The sequence below is a fragment of the Ovis aries genome, chromosome 2 (assembly GCF_016772045.2).
Source record: "Ovis aries strain OAR_USU_Benz2616 breed Rambouillet chromosome 2, ARS-UI_Ramb_v3.0, whole genome shotgun sequence".
Taxonomy (NCBI): domain Eukaryota; kingdom Metazoa; phylum Chordata; class Mammalia; order Artiodactyla; family Bovidae; genus Ovis; species Ovis aries.
In genome coordinates this window covers 17,314,794-17,337,033 of record NC_056055.1, presented here as the reverse complement: position 1 = coordinate 17,337,033, position 22,240 = coordinate 17,314,794, and the positions used below count along the sequence as shown (strand labels likewise).

Below are 22,240 nucleotides of genomic sequence, written 5' to 3'. Positions count from 1 at the left end.
TAATCTTAGCTTCATTTGATTTTAATTTGAGAGATTGAAATGTTTGTGAGTATGTGAATACACTTATTGGGAAAGTCATCTTTAGTATAATAGCTCTTAGTGCTCACATCTGGAAATTAGCACCATCTGCTGGCAAAGGGAAACAGTGACTTGGTGTGTCATGGTATGGTCAGTGTCGTTTGGAAGACCGTATAGCCTTTCATAGGATTTTTCCTTTTGAAAACTGTTTCTGGGAGGAAGTAAATATTTTATAATTCGTCTATGTATTGATTTTTATGCCCCAGTTTACTTTCCTTTAGCTTCTAAGTATCAGTTATTATATATTGCACATTTACATAACTGATACTACATTTTTATGAGGAAAAATACAACAAAAATTATAGTTACGGGCAGCGATGCTGGGAGCCTGGCAGGCGTGGAACCCTTAGCACAGTTGGCGGCGGCGGCGGTTGGCGACGGCACAGCGCTCAGCGCACACGGGGCCCCGCAGCAGGTGTAGCGGAGGCGCCCTGCGGTCCCGGACCCCCGGCGCGGCCACCCTCGCTCTCTCGGCCTCCCTTCCTCGCTTGCACCATGGCTGATCAGCTGACCGAAGAGCAGATTGCTGAATTCAAGGACGCTTTCTCCCTATTTGACAAAAATGGTGATGGCACCGTCACAACCAAGGAACTTGGAACCGTCATGAGGTCGTTGGGCCAGAAGCCGAATTGCAGGACATGATCAACGCAGTGGACGCTGATGGTAATGGCACCATTGACTTCCCAGAATTTTTGACTATGATGGCTAGAAAAAAGAAAGACACCAACAGTGAAGAAGAAATCTGCGAGGCATTCCGAGTCTTTGATAAGGATGGCAACGGTCACATCAGCGCCGCAGAGCTCCGCCACGTCATGACAAACCTGGGAGGGAAAATGACAGATGGGGAAGTAGAGGAGATGATCAGAGAAGCTGACATCGATGGAGACGGAGAAGTCAACTACGAAGAATTTGTACAGATGATGACTGCCAAATGAAGACCTACTTTCAACTCCTTTCTCCCCCCTCTAGAAGAATCAAATTGAATCTTTTACTTACCTCTTGCAAAAAAAAAAAAAAAAAGTTCATTTACTCGTTCTGTTTCTATATAGCAAAACTGAATGTCAAAAGTACCTTCTGTCCACACACAAAAAATCTGCATGTATTGGTTGGTGGTCCTGTCCCCTAAAGATCAAGCTACACATCAGTTTTCCAATATAAATACTTGTCCTACCTTAACAATAAGGAAGCACTTCGTGGACTCCTGGCAGGTCCATCTGCTCATGATTAAAGCACTGTTTGGGCTGGCCAGTTTTTCATGCATGCAGCTTGACAGTTGAGCATAGTCAGGCGTTTGTATTAAAAATGAAAAAGTGAAAAAAACAAATTCAAAACCTACTCAGAGGGGTTCTAGTTCAAATTGTTAGTGTAAATTGTCATAGCTGGTTTACTGAGAAGAGGCATTTAAAATTGGTTCGCCTCGGGATGCTGTGTGGGTACCTGTCCAAGTGGAGCTCCCCTGCTGCAGGGCGGGCCTCTGTAACGCCCCTGGCGACCGTGACGCACGCTGGCGGCGTGCCTGTCTGTGTCGGCAGCGTTGTCTGCGTTGTGCTGAGTGGAATGGGTGTCAGGCTATCACCATTCATACAAATTTTTAAGAAGAAACTTTTATCAAGGGAGCATCTTTGGACTCTCTGTTTTTAAAACCTTCCGAACCATGACTTGAAGCTGGAAGAGTAGGCTGTGGCTATGGACTTCAGCACAACCATCGACATTGCTGTTCAACAAATTTACAATTTACATCCATTCCAAGTGGTAAATGCTAGTCTTTTTTTTTCCCCCCAATAAAAAAACCATTAACTTAAAAAAAAAAGTATAGTTATATAAGTCTGTCATCTGTAATAGTCTTTTTCAGAGAATATATGTAAAGTTAATGAGAGCAAGAGAAAAGCTATCCTATTGGACTAATATGAACTACGTTTAGTTTATTGCTCTTTTGGCTTGGTTAAGTTACCCTGTTTTTGGTAGTCAGAGGAGGGGAATTAAGGGGGAATGAAGGCAGAGTTCTTAGTGATTAACCGTGGAAGCTCAACTCTTGGTATTAACCTAAATTCTCATTTCATCTTCCTATTTTAACTGTTTCAGCTTTCATTTGTCAGTGGCCTTGCATCCTGTTTGTATCCTATTTTAGACTAACTTTTGTTATTTAGCACTATTCCTTGTCTTTTTTTTCTCTCCGTTAATCTAAGTGACTTAAAAATATATGAGAAATAAATTGCCTTCTTGTTCCATTTCATGTTATGTTGCAGTCCTTCTTATCTGATATGTTTTCTTTAAGAGCTTTAAAGTTAAAAGTTCCTTAGATGCGACAACTTTAATTAAAGGTGAAATTATAATCTTTACAGAAGGAAGAACATGATGATTCCTTAATGAGTGTTGGTTGAGTGAGTCATCAACGGAATTTTAAAAAGCTAACGTGTTATAGAGCGGGAATGGCTGTTTAGGGAGCCACTGGTCTGATTTGCTTACTTGTAAGTCTATGGAGCACAATAAACAGTTCTTTTGCCCTGTGGCTATTTAACACTTGAAATGAGAACTATTTTTGTTTCAAATATTAGTGTGTTATAGGTATACTTTAGAAATATCTGAAATGCAATAAAGACTTATTTATTAGAAATAGCAGTAATTACAGGTTTTTAGACCATATGCCAAAATGTCACATCAGTTCAGTTCAGTCTCTCAGTCATGTCTGACTCTTTGCGACCACATGAATCACAGCTCGCCAGGCCTCCCTGTCCATCACCAGCTCCTGGAGTCTACCCAAACTCATGTGCATCAAGTCGGTGATGCCATCCAGCCATCTCATCCTCTGTTGTCCCCTTCTCCTCCTGCCCCTAATCCCTCCCAGCATCAGGGTCTTTTCCAATAAGTCAGCTGTCAGTTCAGTTCAGTTCAGTCGCTCAGTCGTGTCCGACTCTCTGCGACCTCATGAATCGCAGCACGCCAGGCCTCCCTGTCCATCACCAACTCCCGGAGTTCACCCAGACTCACATCCATCAAGTCAGTGGTGCCATCCAGCTATCTCATCCTCAGTCGTCCCCTTCTCCTCCTGCCCCCAATCCCTCCCAGCATCAGAGTCTTTTCCAATGAGTCAACTCTTCACATGAGGTGGCCAAAGTACTGGAGTTTCAGCTTTAGCATCATTCCTTCCAAAGAAATCCCAGGGCTGATCTCCTTTAGAATGGACTGGTTGGATCTCCTTGCAGTCCAAGGGACTCTCAAGAGTCTTCTCCAGCACCACAGTTCAAAAGCACCAATTCTTCGGTGCTCAGCTTTCTTCACAGTCCAATTCTCACATCCATGCATGACTACTGGAAAAACCATAGCTTTGACTAGACGGACCTTTGTTGACAAAGTAATGTCTCTGTGTTTTAATATGCTATCTAGGTTGATCATAACTTTTCTTCCAAGGAGTAAGCGTCTTTTAATTTCATGGCTGCAGTCACCATCTGCAGTGATTTTGGAGCCTGAAAAAATAAAGTCTGACACTGTTTCCACTCTTTCCCCATCAATTTCCCATGAAGTGATCGACCAGATGCCATCATCTTCATTTTCTGAATGTTGAGCTTTAAGCCAACTTTTTCACTCTCCACTTTCACTTTGATCAAGAGGCTTTTAAGTTCCTCTTCATTTTCTGCCATAAGGGTGGTTTTATCTGCATATCGGAGGTTATTGATATTTCTCCCGGCAATCTTGATTCCAGCTTGTGCTTCTTCCAGCCCAGCGTTTCTCATGATGTACTCTGCATAGAAGTTAAATAAGCAGGGTGACAATAAACAGCCTTGACGTACTCCTTTTCCTATTTGGAACCAGTCTGTTGTTCCATGTTCAGTTCCAACTATTGCTTCCTGACCTGCATACAGGTTTCTGAAGAGGCAGGTCAGGTGGTCTCCAGGCCAAACTTCATCAACATGTGAACAGTGAACTTCCAGATGTTCAAGCTAGTTTTAGAAAAGGCAGGGGAACCAGGGATCAAATTGCCAACATCTGCTGGATCATGGAAAAAGCAAGAGAGTGCCAGAAAAACATCAATTTCTGCTTTATTGACTATGCCAAAGCCTTTGACTGTGTGGATCACAATAAACTGGAAAATGTCACATAGCTGGATAGAAAAACTCCAAGACTGAGACTTCCTTGGTGGTCCAGTGGTTAAGATTCAGTGCTTTCACTGCAGGGGGCATGGGTTTGATCCCTAGTTAGGGGGGGAAAATGCCAGGATTGCTCTTGTAGTTTAGGCTTTTAACTCATGTTGAAGATAATTTCTGTGTGGAGAATGAAAATGGCATCATTTGTATTATTTTTATTTGTTGTGTTTTTGTTTGAGTATTTTGAGCATACATTATTTTTATTTTATTTAAAATAATACTTTAAAAAATTGCTTAAGTGTAACTCTTTTCTTTTCCTGGCACCTAACCTACTCCCTGGAAATTTGTCCTGCTTTTAAAGAGAGAATTTAAAGAGAGGCTTTCAAAATATCATATAAACATGTAAAGTTTTGATATCATACCAGTCATTTTCAAAAAGCTTTTAACTATTCTTAGGTAATTTATTTTTTTCTTTAGAGCTCTTTAATTATCAGATGGTTCTTTGATATATTTTGTGCTTTGCCTCCTACTAATTTATTAGCTGTTAATAAATGATTTAATTCAGGGCTACTTTTTATTATGCTGAGTTTTAGGTGAGGGGGTAACACAATGAATGATTCGTGCCATTAAGGACTGTTATAATTTGTCATAAAGAAAAGGTATAGAAGAGCTATGTTGAATATAGGAACCATCAGAATTTAGTCTGAACTGAGACTATTAAATGAAACTCCCAAAGTAAATGTATATGGTAGTATTCGAGTGAAATCTTGAAGAAAAGGAAGAATTGGTAAGTGGAGTTGAAGAAGAGAGGGTGCTTCAGGCCTGACAAATCATTGCATCTTATGTTTGGTCTCTGAAGTAATGTTTTGGTGAACAGGTTTCATATTCCATGAATACTATTGGGACTTTGGATTTATGAACCATGAATTACAGTAAGATTAACAGTGTCTTTTAGAAAAGATAGAGTACCTCTTTTAAGCAGTATATTCCTTATTGCTTCAAGATAAATATTCTGCTTTAAGCACAAAATTGTCTGCCAGAGAGTGTTAGGAATATGGGGGTAGGGGAGTGCTATGTCTTCCTATCAGTACTACTGTTAAATTGTTGAACAGATGCTTAGAACAAATGAAGCTGCAGAAAATAATTCACCTGAGGAGTGAATTATTGTTAAACTAATATCACAATTTAATTGGTTGAAATTTAAACTTACTCAACTGAGTTGAAGAACAAGCTTCATATTCTTTTAACTATATGAAATGTGTTTTCCCTTAACATGAATGAACCTGTCTCGTTGAGAGCTATGACCTTTCTCTGAATAGGTTGCAGTTTATACACAAAGGGGCACAGGTAAAGATGTAAGTGGGGTTGAAATGCTGCTCCTTGCTCAGTTACCAAAGGCTCGTTTCAAATTCGAAAGACAGTCTACCTAGAGAGGGCTTCCCTTGTGGCTCAGTTAGTAAAGAATCCACCTGCAATGTGGGAGACCTGGATTCAACCCCTGGGTTGGGAAGATCCCCTGGAGAAGGGATAGGCTGCCCACTCTAGTATTCTGGCCTGAAGGATTCCATGGACTGTATAGTCCATGGAGTCACTAAGAGTCGGACCCAACTGAGCGCCTTTCACTTTCTATCTAGAGAAACCCGAAAGCAGAAGTGATTATCAAATTCAAGTTCAGTTACTCAGTCATGTCTGACTCTTTGTGACCCCATGGACTGCCCCATGCCAGGCCTCCCTGTCCATCACCAACTCCCAGAGTCTACTCAAACTCATGTCCATTGAGTCAGTGATGCCATCAAACCATCTCATCCTCTGTCATCCCCTTCTCCTGCCCCCAATCCCTCCCAGCATCAGAGTCTTTTCCAATGAGTCAACTCTTCGCATGAGGTGGCCAAAGTACTGGAGTTTCAGCTTTAGCATCATTCCTTCCAAAGAAATCCCAGGGCTGATCTCCTTTAGGATGGACTGGTTGGATCTCCTTGTAGTCCAAGGGATTCTCAAGAGTCTTCTCCAACACCACAGTTCAAAAGCATCAATTCTTCGGCGCTCAGCTTTCTTCACAGTCCAACTCTCACATCCATACATGACTACTGGAAACACCATAGCCTTGACTAGATGGACCTTTGTCAGCAAAGTAATGTCTCTGCTTTTTAATATGCTATCTAGGTTGGTCATAACTTTTCTTCCAAGGAGCAAGCGTCTTTTAATTTCATGGCTGCAGTCACCATCTGCAGTGATTTTGGAGCCCATAAAAATAAAGCCTCTCACTGTTTCCACTGTTTCCCCATCTATTTCCCATGAAGTGATGGGACCAGATGTCATGATCTTCGTTTTCTGAATGTTGAGCTTTAAGCCAACTTTTTCAGTCTCCTCTTTCATCAAGAGGCTCTTTAGTTTTTCTTCGCTTTCTGCCATAAGGGTGATTATACACTTGCTTTATATTGTTGGTGCATTCAGTACTTAGCTTCTAGAGTAGTACAGACACAGGTTAGGAACTTACTGCATATATAGGGTACTCAGAAGTACAAAATTTATATTCCTCTTTCATTATAACTTTTTGACAGTTTTTTTTTTTATGTGCTTCATGTGATTTAAAAAATGCAATTTGGAACTTCTCTGGCAGTCCAGTGGTTAACAATTTGTGCTTTCCTGCAGGGAGCATGGATTGTTCCCTGGTTGGGGAATTAAGATCCCGCATGCCTCATGGAGCAGCCAAAAAAAAAAAAACTGACTTGATTCAGATTATCTGTGGTCTTCTTGCAGTCACATTCCATGTTTGTTTGGATAATTCCATTTGTTGTGTTTTATCAGATTGTTACTGCTGATAAACGCTAGATTTTTTTTGTTCTGATACAGTCATATTAAAATATTTAAATTTTAATTTCAGGTATATTGCATTTTTTTGCCCATATGACCTAATTTCCCAGGGATACTCATTCCTACCTGTTCAACTGTTGGCTGCGGGAATGAAGGAAGTGACCAGAACTTGGAAAATAGTAGGTGGAGTCACACATGCTAATAGCTATTACAAAAATGGCTGGATAGTCATGATAGCTATTGGATGGGCCCGAGGTAATATTAACAACATGTGTTCATAAATATTCTGTTATTGGTATACTACAAATACTGAATAGTTCTTTAGTTACATTAATGGGGACCACATACTTTAATAACAGAGACTTCTTTGGAAGATGAAAGCATTGTTTCTGTTGACTGGTTAATTTAATCCAAAACTGGCACTCTTAACTAGTACTAGTCATCAGCCATTATTTTACAGCTGATTGCCTTAAAATATACAATATTTATTATTGGTTTGATTAATAGCTGTAACCAGAGAGATTCATAGTTAATTAAGGTATAGTTGTCATCATAAATAAAACAAGTTTACATAAGAAATTATGTTGTTTACCTAATTAAAGAAATTTTGCTCTTTGTTTTTTCTGGATTTTTTTTCCATCTTGCATACTCTGAAATAGTAAATGTGATTGATTATGGGTTTATGTTCACTCTGTATTACCTACCTTTATTGTTCTTTTGTAAGTTGAAATTAAATTTTCAATCTGTTGTTACAGTTATGCACCTAAAACTGAAATCAGGGAAGGAAATGATAAAGCAGAGGAGTTTTTTTTTTCAGGTCAGAAACAAACCTCAAGTTACATCTCTGTCTGAGACCCTAGTTTTAACCTTAATTGTAGTACAATAAACAGCTGCCGTGAAAGAACTACAGTTGTCTCAGTACCATAAATGTAGAAAGCAACATTCTTCTTCCTCCTAAGAATTGTAGCTTGGAATTTTAAGTCAGGAGAGAATTATGGCTTCATTTCATATATTTTCTCAAGAATATTTGGTTAAGTATTCTTGTTTCGGTGGCTCAGATGGTAAAGTATCAGTCTGCAGTGCAGGAGACCTGGGTTGGATTCCTGGCTCGGGAAGATCCCCTGGAAAAGGGAATGGCTACCCACTCTAGTATCCTTTCCTGGAGAAGTCCACTGACAGAGGAAACTAGTGGGCTGTAGTCCATGGGCTCGCAAAGAGTTTGCCATGACTAAACAACTAATACATTCCTATCTTATCTTGGTCTTTTTAGGTGCAGGTGGTAGCATTATCACGAATTTTGAGCAGCTGGTAAAAGGATGTTGGAAACCAGAAGCTGAGGAATGGCTGAAGATGTCCTAGTGAGTTTGCATAGACTATACTGAGACGTGGTCTTTTATCTTTAGATTTTACCAAATTTATTTTTCAAACATTTTGGACTCTAAACATGAATGAAAGAAACAAACAGATAAATAAAATGATAATGGGGAGAAAACCAGGAAACCTATTATTATTATTATTATTTTTTTTTCAGAAAGTCTACTGTCTTAAATGTAGCTTTAAAAATAAATATTGATTACTTTTTCTGTGGGTTCCTCCTCTTAGAAAATAAAACCAAGCAAAAGCTCTTGGATTGTTATGGAATTGTGGGAAGAGAGTGTATTTATGAACTGAGAACAGGAACAGACTTCTCTGGAATCAGTGGCAGGCTTTTGGCATTTTCATTAATGGCTACATCATCACCCAGATTCCAAATTATTCATAGTTCTGGTGGTAAAATGTCAAACTTATGTGAATAGTCAATACATTATCATAAAGCTCTGTTAGTTTAAAAATGAGAGTTGAGTAACTACTTACAAAAAATAAGAAAAAGAGGAAATAACCCATTCTGTGCTTGTACAATTCAAACTACCTTTTGCACCCATTTAGGAGAACCTAATTGTTAGATTTCTCTACAGACATTGACCCAATCAAATAAGTCACAAATGTATTCCTGATGCAACTGAAAATGAAATAAAGAAATATAGTTACCATTTGCACAATTCAGTAAGGAAAGACTTAGGCTTTAGTGGCCATAATAAGCAAGGTGAGGAAGACTTAATGTAAAATAGACTCATTAGAATGGATTAAAAATGAGGGTTGAGAAGTAGTATGAATGATGAAATATGTGTGAATGAACCAGTAGATGTCAGATGTTTAACTTAGAATGTATCCCTTAAAGCTTGAATGAGGTAGTTTAGAAATGGAACAAAGGAAGCTTTGATTGATAAATACGTAAATAAGTTATAATAAGACATTAGTGAAAGGGGACATTTTTCTCATTTTGAGTATATGCCTTGAAATTTCCTCCGTGAAACATTTCTCAGGGCTGTAAAACTGAAATCAAGTTGTGATTCTCCTGTGTTTAAAACCTTGTAGTGTCCACCCAACTGGCTTCTGAGACCCCCTAAGACACGTGTCTCCACCACACCCAATTTGCTTTGACTTCAGCTCTCACTGTTCTCTCCCTTGCTCACTGCACGGTATCCTTGAACAAGCCAGGTGTTGTCTGTTTTAAAACTAACTTCTCTCTCTGTCTAGAATCTTTTTCCTTAGGCGGCTAGCTCCCTTATCCACTTTTCTCAAAGTAGTTTTTCAGAGCTTAACTTCTCAATGAGGACTACCTTACTTAAAATGGAAACACTTCCCTCTATTCCCCCCCACCCAACATTTATCGTATTTTATAATTTACTTACCCATTATGTTTGTTTTTCTCTCCCCTTGGCTTCCCCTCATGCTTCAAAGAATACCAGTGGCCAAGTACAGGCATTTTCTCTCTTTTGATTGCTTTTATATCTGGAGCACCTACCACATAGTAGATAGTCATTAAATGCTATGTGAATGATTGAGTGATTAATAGTTTGTCAAGTGAAATCATGGGGTCCATTATGATATTTTGTGTATGCATGTATGTGTATGTGTGAAACTTGGAAAATAGTAGTTCTGTGTGTGTGCGTGTGTGTGAGAAAGTGGAAGTGTTAGCTGGTCAGTCGTGTCCGACTCTTTTGCTACTCCCATAGACAGTAGCCCGCCAGGCTTCTCTGCCCATGGAATTCCCCAGGCAAGAATACTGGAGTGGGTTGCCATTCCCTTCTCCAGGGGATCTTCCTAATGAGGGATCGAACCCGTGTCTCCTGCGTTGGCAGGTGGATTCTTTTACCACTGAGCCACCAGGGAAGGCCATGTGTGTATTTATGTATACAGTCCATGGGATCACAAAGAGTTGGACATGACTGAGCAACTGTGCACGCACGCACACAGATATGACACAGGGGATCCATGCCGTTAGTCAAGATGATCCTTCACAGACCTTTCCTGGATAATCTCATTTTTATTCCTGGCTTCTGCTGTGAGAGCTGAATGGATCCATGAATTATACACCTAGTCTCTTAACACTAGCAAAAGTTGCCCAGCCACGTCCTTAACTTTCTCTCCACAGCTAGCTCTTCCTAAGAATAACTCTCCTAATTTTGTAATTTTTTACAGACTGGATAGGCTGATAATTTCCCAAATCATCAAGTGTTGTTTTTTTTGTTTATCAGTTATTTCCTCAATTCAAAGCTTTCCTCTCACACTTCATTGTAAGAAGCAAGAAGAAACCAACTCAGACCATCAGCAGGTTGCTTCCAAATCTCAACTAAACACCCAAGTTCACTGCTTACCACAAAACTGTAGCACATATAACTACCTTTCTTTCAGTTTCCAGTATCATGTTCCTCATTTCCTTCTGAAACCTCACTGGTGCCTCTAATGTTCTTGTTTCTACCAACATTCTGTTTATTCTAACATACATATTCTCTAAGACCATTCTCCACTATGCAAAAGTATTTGGTCATAAATATATGAATATATATATATATATATATGTGTTGTTTAGTCACTGAGTTCTGTCCGACTCTTTGTGACTCCATGGATTGTAGCCTGCCGGGCTCTTCTGTCCATGGGATTTCCCCAGCAAGAATACTGGAGTGGGTTGCCATTTCCTACTCCAGGGGATCTTCCTGACACAGGGATTGAACCTGTGTCTCTTGTGTCTCCTGCAATGGCAGGCAGATTCTTTACCAACTCTACCACCTGGGAAGCCCACGTGTCACATATGCTGCTGCTGCTGCTAAGTCGCTTCAGGGGTGTCTGACTCTGTGCGGACTCATAGACGGCAGCCTACCATGCTCCCCCGTCCCTGAGATTCTCCAGGCAAGAACACTGGAGTGGCTTGCCATTGCCTTCTCCATGTGTCACACATAGGAAGCCCTAAAGATTTTTGAAGATGTTATATCGACAGAATCACTTCAGGTTGGACTGAAAAGGACAGAGATAAGATGAAATAAAAGAATTCAGACTCTAAAAATTCTGTGGTTAACAGAATGATAAAACTTCTTAGCTGTAGACATATGCTGCCATTCAGGAAAAAGGAAGTATGGCTTTAAGGTGGGAATCGTGGTCTTAGAAACCGAGGCTAGACCCATAGGCTGGAGTCAGAGGTGAATAAGCCAGAGTCATGAGTGCAGAGATTAGAGCTGCAAACTCAGAGGATGGACTCCCTTAAGCCATGGAGAGTTAGTCCTGGGCCTTGAAATCTAATGGAATTTGACCTGCTGAATTTTGAAATTGCATAGGTCTGTGATCACTTTCTTCTTTACATTTTCCCCCTTCTGGAATGGCAGTGTGTATAGCTGTTATCCTTTGCCTGTTCCACTGTTGTATTTTGGAAGCAGATAGCTATTTACTAGATTCATAGGAAATTATTAAGCGTAAGAATTTTCTGAATGCATTCTGATCTTCCTAACCAATCTCACTGTCTTCTAAATCCTAATGCTGCTTCAACCACCTGCTCCAATTTATTGTTTACACAATCCTTGCTCCACCGATTCATTGCTTGTGAATTCATGCTTTAAGAGAACACAATCCAAAGTATAGTGTGTGTATGCTGAGATGCCTTTGATGAGACACTCTGTCACAGAAACTGAGCTATTAGAAACAGAGTAGCAAAATGACATAAGACAATTTTAAAATCTCATCCTTTTAAGAAAGTCAGTTTGGTGTACATTTTATGATATAATTGTATATGTACATAATTATAAAATAATTGATATATATTAAGGAGTGTCTTAAACACTTTTACCATTAGAGACGCACAGTCAGAAAGCTTGTGGACCACTGTCCTAAAACAGGAACGCTGCCCTGTTATTGGTAAGCAAGACCCAAATCCTGTTACCCCAGCCTAATTCTGTTTTGAACTCAATCCTTAGTTTGTACTAATTAAAGAAGGAACTTATTTTTCACAGAGTTACTTATAGGGACTTTTACATTTGTCATATTTTGCAGTATGGCTTTCTGAGAGTTTATTATTTGTCTTTTTCTAGTTGTAAGCATAAATAGCTAGAAAATGATGTTACTGAGATATACTGTAAGTGTGTGGCAAATATATGACATGAAAATAGTACTTCTTATTTGTAGATTAATATCTTATTATAGACTTTAAATTTTGAAGATATTGGCTAATCCTAATGTTTTGTACTAGAGTTAGCTAAGTAATGTGCTGGTGCTGGCTCATGCTGTTTTATGAGAATGATTATGCACAGCAGCCTGAAGTGGGCTGTGGGAATACAGTTAGCCCTGTATATCCAAGGTTTCTGCCTTTGTGTATTAACCAGCTGTGGACCAAAAATATTTTTTAAAAATTCCAGAAAGTTTCTGAAAGCAAACTGAATTTTTCATATGCTGAGAGCTGTTTACATAGTATTTATATTGTATTTACAGCTGTTTACATGGTATTTACATTATGTTGGTATTATAAATATTCTGGAGATTATTTACAGTTTGTGGGAGGATGTGCATAGATTATATGCAACTATATCAGTTTATATAAGGGACTTGAGCATCAGTGAGTTTGGTATTTGTGGGGGGTCCTGGATCAAATTGCCTGCGAATACCACAAGGTATTTACACCATGGAAAATGAGGAACTGCTACAAATCAAGGCTTTCTTTTCCTTTCCCCATTCCACCCAAGGAGCTTGGTTAGCACTGTAAGATTTTTCAGAATTAATATGCTTTTCTCAAATCATGCTATAGAACATGGACTTTTGAATCCTTTTGAAACAATGTTATATGGCCAATTCAGAAATGTTGCATATAGAAAAGCACTGTCTTTATCAGAAAGTCACAGTATGTATGAACATTCTAAAATCTGATACTTTATGCTGAGAAGAAGGATGTTTAACTTCATATAACTCAGCATTTCCAAAAGTTTATAGAATTCATTTTTGTGTTACATCTATTAATAACTCATTTAATTAATAATTTGAGAATACTCTGAGAAATATAGAGATAAATCATGCTTAATACTTACTGAGTTAAAATGTGTTTTATTTTCAGCCCTGCCAAGGTAACCCTGCTGGGATCAGTTATCTTCACATTCCAGCAAACCAAGCATTTGGCAATATCAAAGCCTAATCTTATGTTCCTCTTTACTGTGTTTCTTGTGGCCACGAAGGTAGGTGTTAAAAGTAGCAACAAATCAGTATTATAGTTTTTGTGTAACCAGAATTCTGCATAAGGCAAGTAACAGAAATAATTACTTTGTATGATAGTCTAAAAATATCAGTTTTGGTGAGTTTATTCAGCACATCCATGACTTAGTGAAACATAGCTCTTCTATGATTCCTCATTTGATTTATGCTGATGCTATCATGAAGGATTTGCAGATAGCCTTTTAATACATCTGCCTGCAATGCAGGAGACCCAGGCTTGATCACTGGGTCAGAAAGACCCCCTGGAGAAGGGAATGGCAACCCACTCCAGTATTCTTGCCTTGAGAACTCCGTGGATAGTGGAGCCTGGCAGGCTACAGTCCATGGGGTCACAAGGAGTCAGACATGACTGACTAACCCTTTGACTTTGTAATACGTTGGAGGCTAGAGAGTAGCGGAAATAGCCAAGGCTAATCAGAGACTGCAAAGTATTGTGTTATTTGTAAAATGAGGTACTTAGCGTAGATGTTCTCTAAAGTTCTTTTAAAGTTTTAATATTTTTATATTAGTACATATTTGTGGTTAATCTCTCTAATTACTATTGCCTGATTGGATGTTTTATCCCTTCTATAAGATAGGAAATAGTATGATATCATAGGTTTTAGAGACAGGCAGTCTTAAATTCAAATCCTAGCTTTGTTTAATCACTGAATAGGCAAGTTACTTAATATCTCTGAACCCTGATTTCCTCATCTTCATTGTACTGATTGTTGACAGGATTGGAGATTACATATCTTATTCTATGACTATGTCTGACGCATCTTACGCATTTTACTTGCAGCTTTATGAGGAGACTAATTATTATTATTCTTAAAGTTATTATATATTGTTCAGTGATATACAGTTGATTTTTAAAGTATTATTTAGGCCTAGAGAAATCTTACAGATAACTCTGTCAGCCTAGATATTTTTGGCTAAAAACATACCTATGAAATGCTTAGAAGGAAAACAGAATATGTTATATAAATTTATACCTTAGAAAGAACCAAATCACTGTAGAGATAATTTTTTTCCCCAGTATTCTCTGCAGTAGAGGTGATCTGTGGTAGTTGTACTTTGGATGTCTAAGGCAAAATCTCTTCATATGTGTCCTTTTCTTCCGGAAGTGTTCAGTTCAGTGGTTTTTAGCATAGAGATGTGCTGCTGTTACCACAATCGATATTAGAACGTTTTTATCACCCAAAATAAACCTCATACCCATTAGCATTCCCTTCATGTTTTTCCTCATTCCGCTCAACTGTAGGCAACCAGTGATCTACTTTATGCCTATAAATTTGTCTATTCTAATATTTCATGTAAGTGAAGTCTTAAGCGTTGGACCAGTGGGGAAGTCCTCCCCAAAAAAACCTTTTTAGAGAATGATTTCTCTTAGAACTGCATTGTGGACAGTATATGTGGTTATTATATAACTGTATGTTATTGTTTGATATTTGTTGAGACTTCATTTTTATTCTGTTATTGATGAGATTTTGTAATTATTTGTATGTGTGAAAAGTAAATGTATTCTTTATTGTGAAGGCATAGGGAGTCTACCTTTATTGACATATATACTTGTTTGTTATGTTTCAGATATGTAGTTACATTTTCCCTGTCCCATCTATTAATTTTTTTCCTTTCAGAGAGAAGTATGTTTAATTTATCCTTTCTTCTCTTGTTTTTTTTTTCTTCAGTTCTTTCCCTCCCTCCTTTTTATCCTCCTTTCCTTTCTTCCCTAGCTCAAACAAGCCGAACATTCTTTGAATGTTCTTTCCTCGTTGGAGGGGAGGTCCCAGTTTCTTTCAAGGAGGACTTAGTTCTACTTTTCCCACTTTCAAAAGTCCTTTGTGATTGTTAAAACTCAAGTCTCAGAGGAAAGAAACTTGTGCCAACTGAGACTCTTGGTATGGGGAAGGCACATGGGCTTTGGAACTAGACAGACATATGTTAAAATCTAGGCTTCACAATTTTGAGTAAGTCATTTATGTTTCTCAGACTAGAAATTATACATAACCCATGGGATATATTTTGACATTATGTACAGTCATACTATAAATATGATATATTATGTATCATTGATTAGTCTCAATGTTAATTTAAGTGTTTTAAAGTTGAATATGAATATATTACAGAATTCAAAATTCACATATATTTTTAAGATAAAAAATGATATATTTGGCTTGCCTTTGATTGTTTATTTTGGCTATTGGGATATTTGTATATTGGGATATATTTGGCTATTGGGATTCCCTGATAGCTCAGTTGGTAAAGAATCCTTTTCAATGCAGGGGACCCCGGTTCAATTCCTGGATTGGGAAGATCTGCTGGAGAAGGGGTAGGCTACCCACTCCAGTATTCTTGGGCTTCCATTGTGGCTCAGCTGGTAAAGAATCCGCCTGCAATGCAGGAGACCTGGGTTTGATCCGTGGGTTGGGAAGATCCCCTGGAGAAGGGAAAGGCTACCTACTCCAGTATTCTGGTCTGGAGAATTCCATGGACTGTATATTTGTGGGGTTGCAAAGAGTTGGAGACAACTGAGCAACTTTCGCTTCACTTGGTTATTTTGGCCAAGTTTACTTTCTCCCACCAGAGACAACTTGAGAAAAGTTTCAGAAGCATGAAGTATCTTTTGGTTTCTCTGTGTAAGACATCATGTGAAATAGTGTAATTGTGAAATAAAGCAAAAGGAGACTGGAGTGGTCAAGAATGATTAAAACTGAAAAGAGGCTGTTGAATTTTGAAATTAAGAGGTATTTGGTAACCTTGGTAAAAGTAGTTTGAATGGACCATTAGAGAATAGAAAAATATTTTTAATAGACTAGGCGAATAAGAGGAAGTAAAGATAAAGAGTATGAACTACTTTAAAGGGATTTAGAGTCGAAACAAAAACAACCTGGGAGAGCAGTTTGGCAATATCTGACGAAGTTGGAGATTTATGTACCTTGTAAATTAGTAATTTACTAGTTTACTCCATTTCTGGTTGTAACCTGTATGAGTCTTGCAAGGTATACAGTACAGAGCCCAGCTTTATCAGGATCTCTTAAAAAGTGTTTTAGCAAAGAATAATTTACAAAAAACTTAGGAATGAGCTCCTTTAAAAATAAAAAAAAAATCAACTTTACTGTAGTATAATTTGCATAATAAAATACACTCATTCTAGAGTTTCAGTAAATTTGTATACCTTTGTAACCACCACCACAACCAAGATATGGAATGTTTCCATTACTTGAATAGTTGCTTGTGCTCTACTCAAGTAAATCCCAACCACCACCGAAGATGAAATCATACAGTATGCATCTTTGGTGTCTGGCTTCTTTTGCTCAGCAGAAGGTTTTTGAGATTTACCCATGTTGTTGCATATTCCTTTTTATTGCAAAGTAGCATTATATTCCACAAGTTGTTTATCTAAGGAGAGTAAAAAAATTGGCTTAAAACTCAACATTCAGAAAACTAAGATCAGGGCATCTGGTCCCATACTTCATGGCAAATAGATGGGGAAACAGTGGAAACAATGACAGACTTTATTTTTTGGGGCTCCAAAATCACTGCAGATGGTGACTGCAGCCATGAAATTAAAAGACACTTACTCTTTGGAAGAAAAGTTATGACCAACCTAGACAGCAAATTAAAAAGCAGAGACATTACTTTGCCAACAAAGGTCCGTCTAGTCAAGGCTATGATTTTTCCAGTAGTCATGTATGAATGTGAGAGTTGGACTATGAAGAAAGCTGAGCGAAGAAGAATTGATGCTTTTGAACTGTGGTGTTGGAGAAGACTCTTGAGAGTCCCTTGGACAGCAAGGAGATCAGTGGTCCATCCTAAAGGAAATCAGTCTTGAATGTTCATTGAAAGGACTGATGCTGAAGCTGAAACTCCTGGCCACCTGATGTGAAGAGCTGACTCATTTGGAAAGACCCTGATGCTGGGAAAGATGGAAGGTGGGAGGAGAAGGGGATGATAGAGGGTGAAATGGTTGGATGGCATCATTGACTCAATGGACCTGAGTTTGAGTAAACTCCAGGAGTTGGTGATGGACAGGGATGCCTGGCATGCTGCAGCCCATGGGTTCGCAAAGAGACACGACTATGTGACTGAACTGAACTGAATTACCTGTTAATGGATCTTGGATTATTTCCAACTTTTGATTATTTGACTAAGTTATGAATAAAGCTACTATGAACATGTTTACTTTGTGTGGAGATATTTTTTCATTTCTCTTGGGTAGATAGTAGAATTATTAGGTCATATGGAAAGCTTATGTTTAACTTTTTAAAAAATTTATCTTTAATTGAAGTAATTTTGGTTTATAACACACAAGTTTCATGTGTACATTGTGATTTTACAGCTGTATGCTCACCATCAAAAGTTTTACTTTAGGGAATTCCCAGTGGTTCAGTGGTTAGGACTCTGTGCTTCCACTGCTGGGGCCTGAGTTCAATCCCTGGTGGGGGAACTAAGAGCTTACCAGCTGTGCAGGATAGCCAAAAAAATTTTTTTTAATTAAAAAAATATATTTTGCATCTGTCACCATACAGTTGATCTCCTTTACTCATTTTTCCTTCCTACTTTGTCAGCTTTGCCTATCTTTTCAAAGAAACAGCTCTTCGTTTGATCTTTTCTATTGTCTTTTGAGTGTCTGTTTTGTTTCCATTCTGATCTTTATTATTTCCTTCTTTATACTTCATGTTCTTTTTCAAGTTTCTTTTGGTGTAAGATTAGATTGTATATTTGAGATTTTTCTTGTTCCTTGAAGTAGGCCTTTAGTGCTATAAACCTCATTCTTAGTACCACTTCTGTAACATCCCATAGATTTTGGTGTATTGCATATTTATTTTCATTTATCTTCAGGTAGTTTTTGATTTCTCTTTTGATTTCTTCATTGACCCATAGTTGTTAAATAACTTGTTGTTTAGTCTCCACATATTTGTGACTCAGTCCATTTTCTTCTGGTAGTTGATTTCTAGTTTTATACCATTATGATTGAAAAAGATTCTTGATCTGATTTCAGCCTTCTTAAATTTACTGAGACTTGTGTCCCAACATATGGTCTATCCCTGAGAAAATTCTGCATGCAGTTGAGAAGAATATGAATTCTGCTGTGTTTGGATGCACTGCTCTATGCAAATCTATCAAATCTATCTGATTTAATGTTTCATTTAAGGCTGCTGTTTCCTTATTGACTTTCTGTCTAGAGGATCTATCCAGTGATGTAAGTGGTGTATTAGAGTCCCCTACTATTATTGTGTTGCTATCAGTTTCTCCCTTTAGGTCTGTTAATTGCTTTATATATTTTGGTGTTCCTATGTTAGGTGCATATATAATATTAATAACTGCTAATGTCTTCTTGATGCATTGTCATCTTTATCATCAAATACTGTCCATCTTTGTCTTGTTAAATTTTTTGACTTGAAGTCTGTTTTGTCTGATATGAGTATGGCTACACTTGTTTTTCTTTTGGCTACTGTTTCTGAAGTATCATCTTTCATTCCTTCACCTGAAGCCTACATTTGTCTTTAGAGTTGAGCTAAGTCTTCTGGAGCACATATAGTTGGGTCTTGTTTAATTCATCCAGCTTCTTTGTCTTTTGATTGGTAAATTCAATTTACTTATGTTTAGGGTGATTGTGGATAGATGAGGACTTAGTACTGCTGTTGTATCTTTTGTTTTTTGATTGCTCTATATCTCCATTGTTTCTTTTCCTTGTGTTTCTGTCTACCATTTTATTTGGTAGTTTTCTGTGATGTTCTTCTCAGTTTATTCTTTTTCTCTGTTTCATGTCTTGCTCTAGATTTATGTTTTGTGGTTAACATGAAATCATAGATAATACCACGTCATAGGTAAAATAATCCTTTTCCATGGATAGCATTTTATCTTCGTTTACTTACGTAAGTTCTATTCTTTTTTCTTCTCCTATTGTGTTTTTGTCATCTCAGATTTCCATTTTATGCTGTGAATTTGTTACCATATTGTAGTAGCTGTAGTTATTTTTCTTCTCCCTCTGCCCTTTAACCTCAATGCTATATTAAATAAAAAAAAAAGTATTTTGGTATTGAGTTGCAATTTTCTGATTCTGTTTCTTACCTTACTGAAAATACTGTGTGCTTTTACCTTTTTATTTCTTAAATTTCTTGTAAAGCAGCTCTACTGTTAAACTCTCCCAAGTTTTTCCCTGGGAACAAACAAAACCAAATAACTTTGCTAGATAGAGTATTCTTGGCTGACAGTTTTTACTTTTCAGTATTTTGAGAATGTCAGTTTACTTCCTCCTGGACTATAGTTTCTGCTGAGAAATCTACTGATGGCCTAATGAGGGTTCCTTTGTAGGTTACTATTCTTTTTAAAAAATTCTTTCTTTGACTGACTTTTGACAATTTTAATATAACATGTCTTTGAGAAGGTGTTTTAGCATTGAGGTAGTTGGATTTTTTTTTTCATGGATTTAAATATTCACCTCTTTCTCCAACTTTTGGAAGTTTTCAACTATTAATTTTTTAAAAAAAAGATAAGTTGCTCGCTTCTTCCTCTCTTTTCTTTCTGGATTACCAATTGCCCTAATGTTGCCCTTCCTAAGAGTCAGATCTTTCTCATAGAATTTTCCTACTTTTAAAATACCTTGAGTCTCTTTCGTCTTCTACTTCTGTCATTTCTAGGTTTTTATCTTCACACTCACTAATTCTCTCTTCCTCATGATTTGCTCTATTTCCAGTGCTTTCTAATGCATTCTTCTGTCTCGTTTAGTGTGTTCTTCAGCTCCAGAATTTCTGTTTGGTTCTGTTAATAGAGTGGATTATACTGATTTATTTTTTAAAATGTTGTATAAACCTTTCATTTCTGTCATAAACCCCACTTTGTCATGATGTATCTTTTTTGTGCATTGCCAGATTCAATTTATTAATATTTTTCAAGTATATTTTTTTCCATTGTGTTCATGAAATATATTTTCTTTGTAATCTGTATGGTTTTGTATCATCATAAGACTAAGCTTATTAAATAGGTTGAGAAGTGTTCAATTCTTTACTCTCTGAAAGAGTTTAGGTAGATTTGGCATTGTTTTAGGCATTTGATATAGGACAGTTTACATTATCTATTTTATTTGTGTTCGTTTTGGTAAGTTGTACTTTTCACTCATTTTTTTCTTTTTTTTTACATTTTGAAAATATTTATTGTGTTTATTGGATGTTTGTATTAAGAATATTAATTGTTGAGAAAGAATCTTTTTTTTTTCTACTTTACAGTACTGTATTGGTTTTGCCATACATCAACTTGAAGTGCCATTTAAACTTTTGATTTTGTTAATGTGAAATTGTTAATAGTAGTTCTTTGTTATCCTTTTCGTGTCTATAGTGATGTCTCCAGTTTCATTTCTGGTATTGATCATTTGTATCTTTATCTCTTGTTTCAAATTGGTCTAACTAGAGGTTTATTAGTTTCATCAGTATGTTTGAAAAATCTGGCCTTTGCTTTCTTGTTTTCTGCTTTTTTAAGTTTTATTGACGTATAATTGACTTACAGTGTTGTCTTCATTTTTTAGATGTACAACAGAGTGATTTATATATATATATATACACATACACATATATTATTCTTTTTCAGATTCTTTTCCCTTATAGGTTATTCAGTTCAGTTCAGTCGCTCAGTCGTGTTTGACTCTCTGTGACCCTATGAACTGCAGCCCACCAGGCCTCCCTGTCCATCACCAACTGCTGGAGTCTACCCAAACTGATGTCCATTGAGTCAGTGATGCCATCCAACCATCTCATCTTCTGTCGTCCCCTTCTCCTCCTGCCCTCAATCTTTCCCAGCATCAGGGTCTTTTCAAATGAGTCAGCTCTTCGTATCAGGTGGCCAAAGTATTGGAGTTTCAGCTTCAACAGCAGTCCTTCCAATGAACACCCAAGACTGATCTCCTTTAGAATGGACTGGTTGGATCTCCTTGCAGTCCAAGGGACTCTCAAAGAGTCTTCTCAAACACCATAGCTCAAAAGCATCAATTCTTCTGCGCTCAGCTTTCTTTATAGTCCAACTCTCACATCCATACATGACTACTGGAAAAACCATAGCCTTGACTAGATGGACCTTTGTTGGCAAAGTAGTGTCTCTGCTTTTTAATATGCTATCTAGGTTAGTCATAACTTTCCTTCCAAGGAGTATCTTTTAATTTCATGGCTGCAATCACCATCTGCAGGGATCTTGGAGCCTCCAAAAATGAAGTCTGTCACTGTTTCTGCTGTTTCCCCATTTATTTCCCATGAAGTGATGGGACCAAATGCCATGATCTTAGTTTTCTGAATGTTGAGCTTTAAGCCAACTTTTTTACTCTCCTCTTTCACTTTCATCAAGAGGCTCTTTAGTTCTTTGTTTTCTGCCATAAGGGTGATATCATCTCTACGTATCCTATTTACAAAGAGAACTGGGCACTTTTTCAATCTTTTCTGGACATTCTGGCATGTTTATTTTCAGTTTTTTTTCCCCAGCTTTTTTGGCATATTGATATGAACTTTTAATGGTAGTTTGTCTAACACCGTAATGGAATTTGTTGGTGTTTCTACTAAGATTGTATTTGGTTTATAAATTATCTTAGGAAGGCAGTTACGTTACATATGGACAAAGGCTAGAGACAGGAGAAAGGACAGAGTCATGAGATTTTCTAATATTTAGAGAAAGAAGATCCAGAGTGAGAAATTGGAAAGAAGCTGCTAAAAACCAGGAGATGGTATTAAAGG

The 22,240-nt window shown here is 37.6% G+C and overlaps 1 protein-coding gene and 1 pseudogene across 4 annotated transcripts in view; both read left to right on the top strand.

Annotated features, from left to right (window-relative positions):
- The window catches only part of TMEM38B (transmembrane protein 38B), a 62,775-nt gene that overhangs the window by 29,214 nt on the left and 11,321 nt on the right, over positions 1-22,240 (top strand). The window contains exons 3-6 of one of the 4 annotated variants that reach the window (XM_060408978.1): positions 7,045-7,229; positions 8,245-8,332; positions 13,387-13,504; positions 15,806-17,705. In XM_060408978.1, coding sequence (XP_060264961.1) covers positions 7,045-7,229; positions 8,245-8,332; positions 13,387-13,504; positions 15,806-15,856 — 442 coding nt within the window. In that variant the 3' untranslated portion in view covers positions 15,857-17,705. Of the gene's footprint in view, positions 1-7,044; positions 7,230-8,244; positions 8,333-13,386; positions 13,505-15,211; positions 17,706-22,240 lie in introns of those variants that run through there. The other 3 variants (XM_042242929.2, XM_060408979.1, XM_004004031.6) reach the window with 3 other exon arrangements.
- On the top strand, positions 434-7,043 carry LOC114112929 (calmodulin-1-like; annotated as a pseudogene).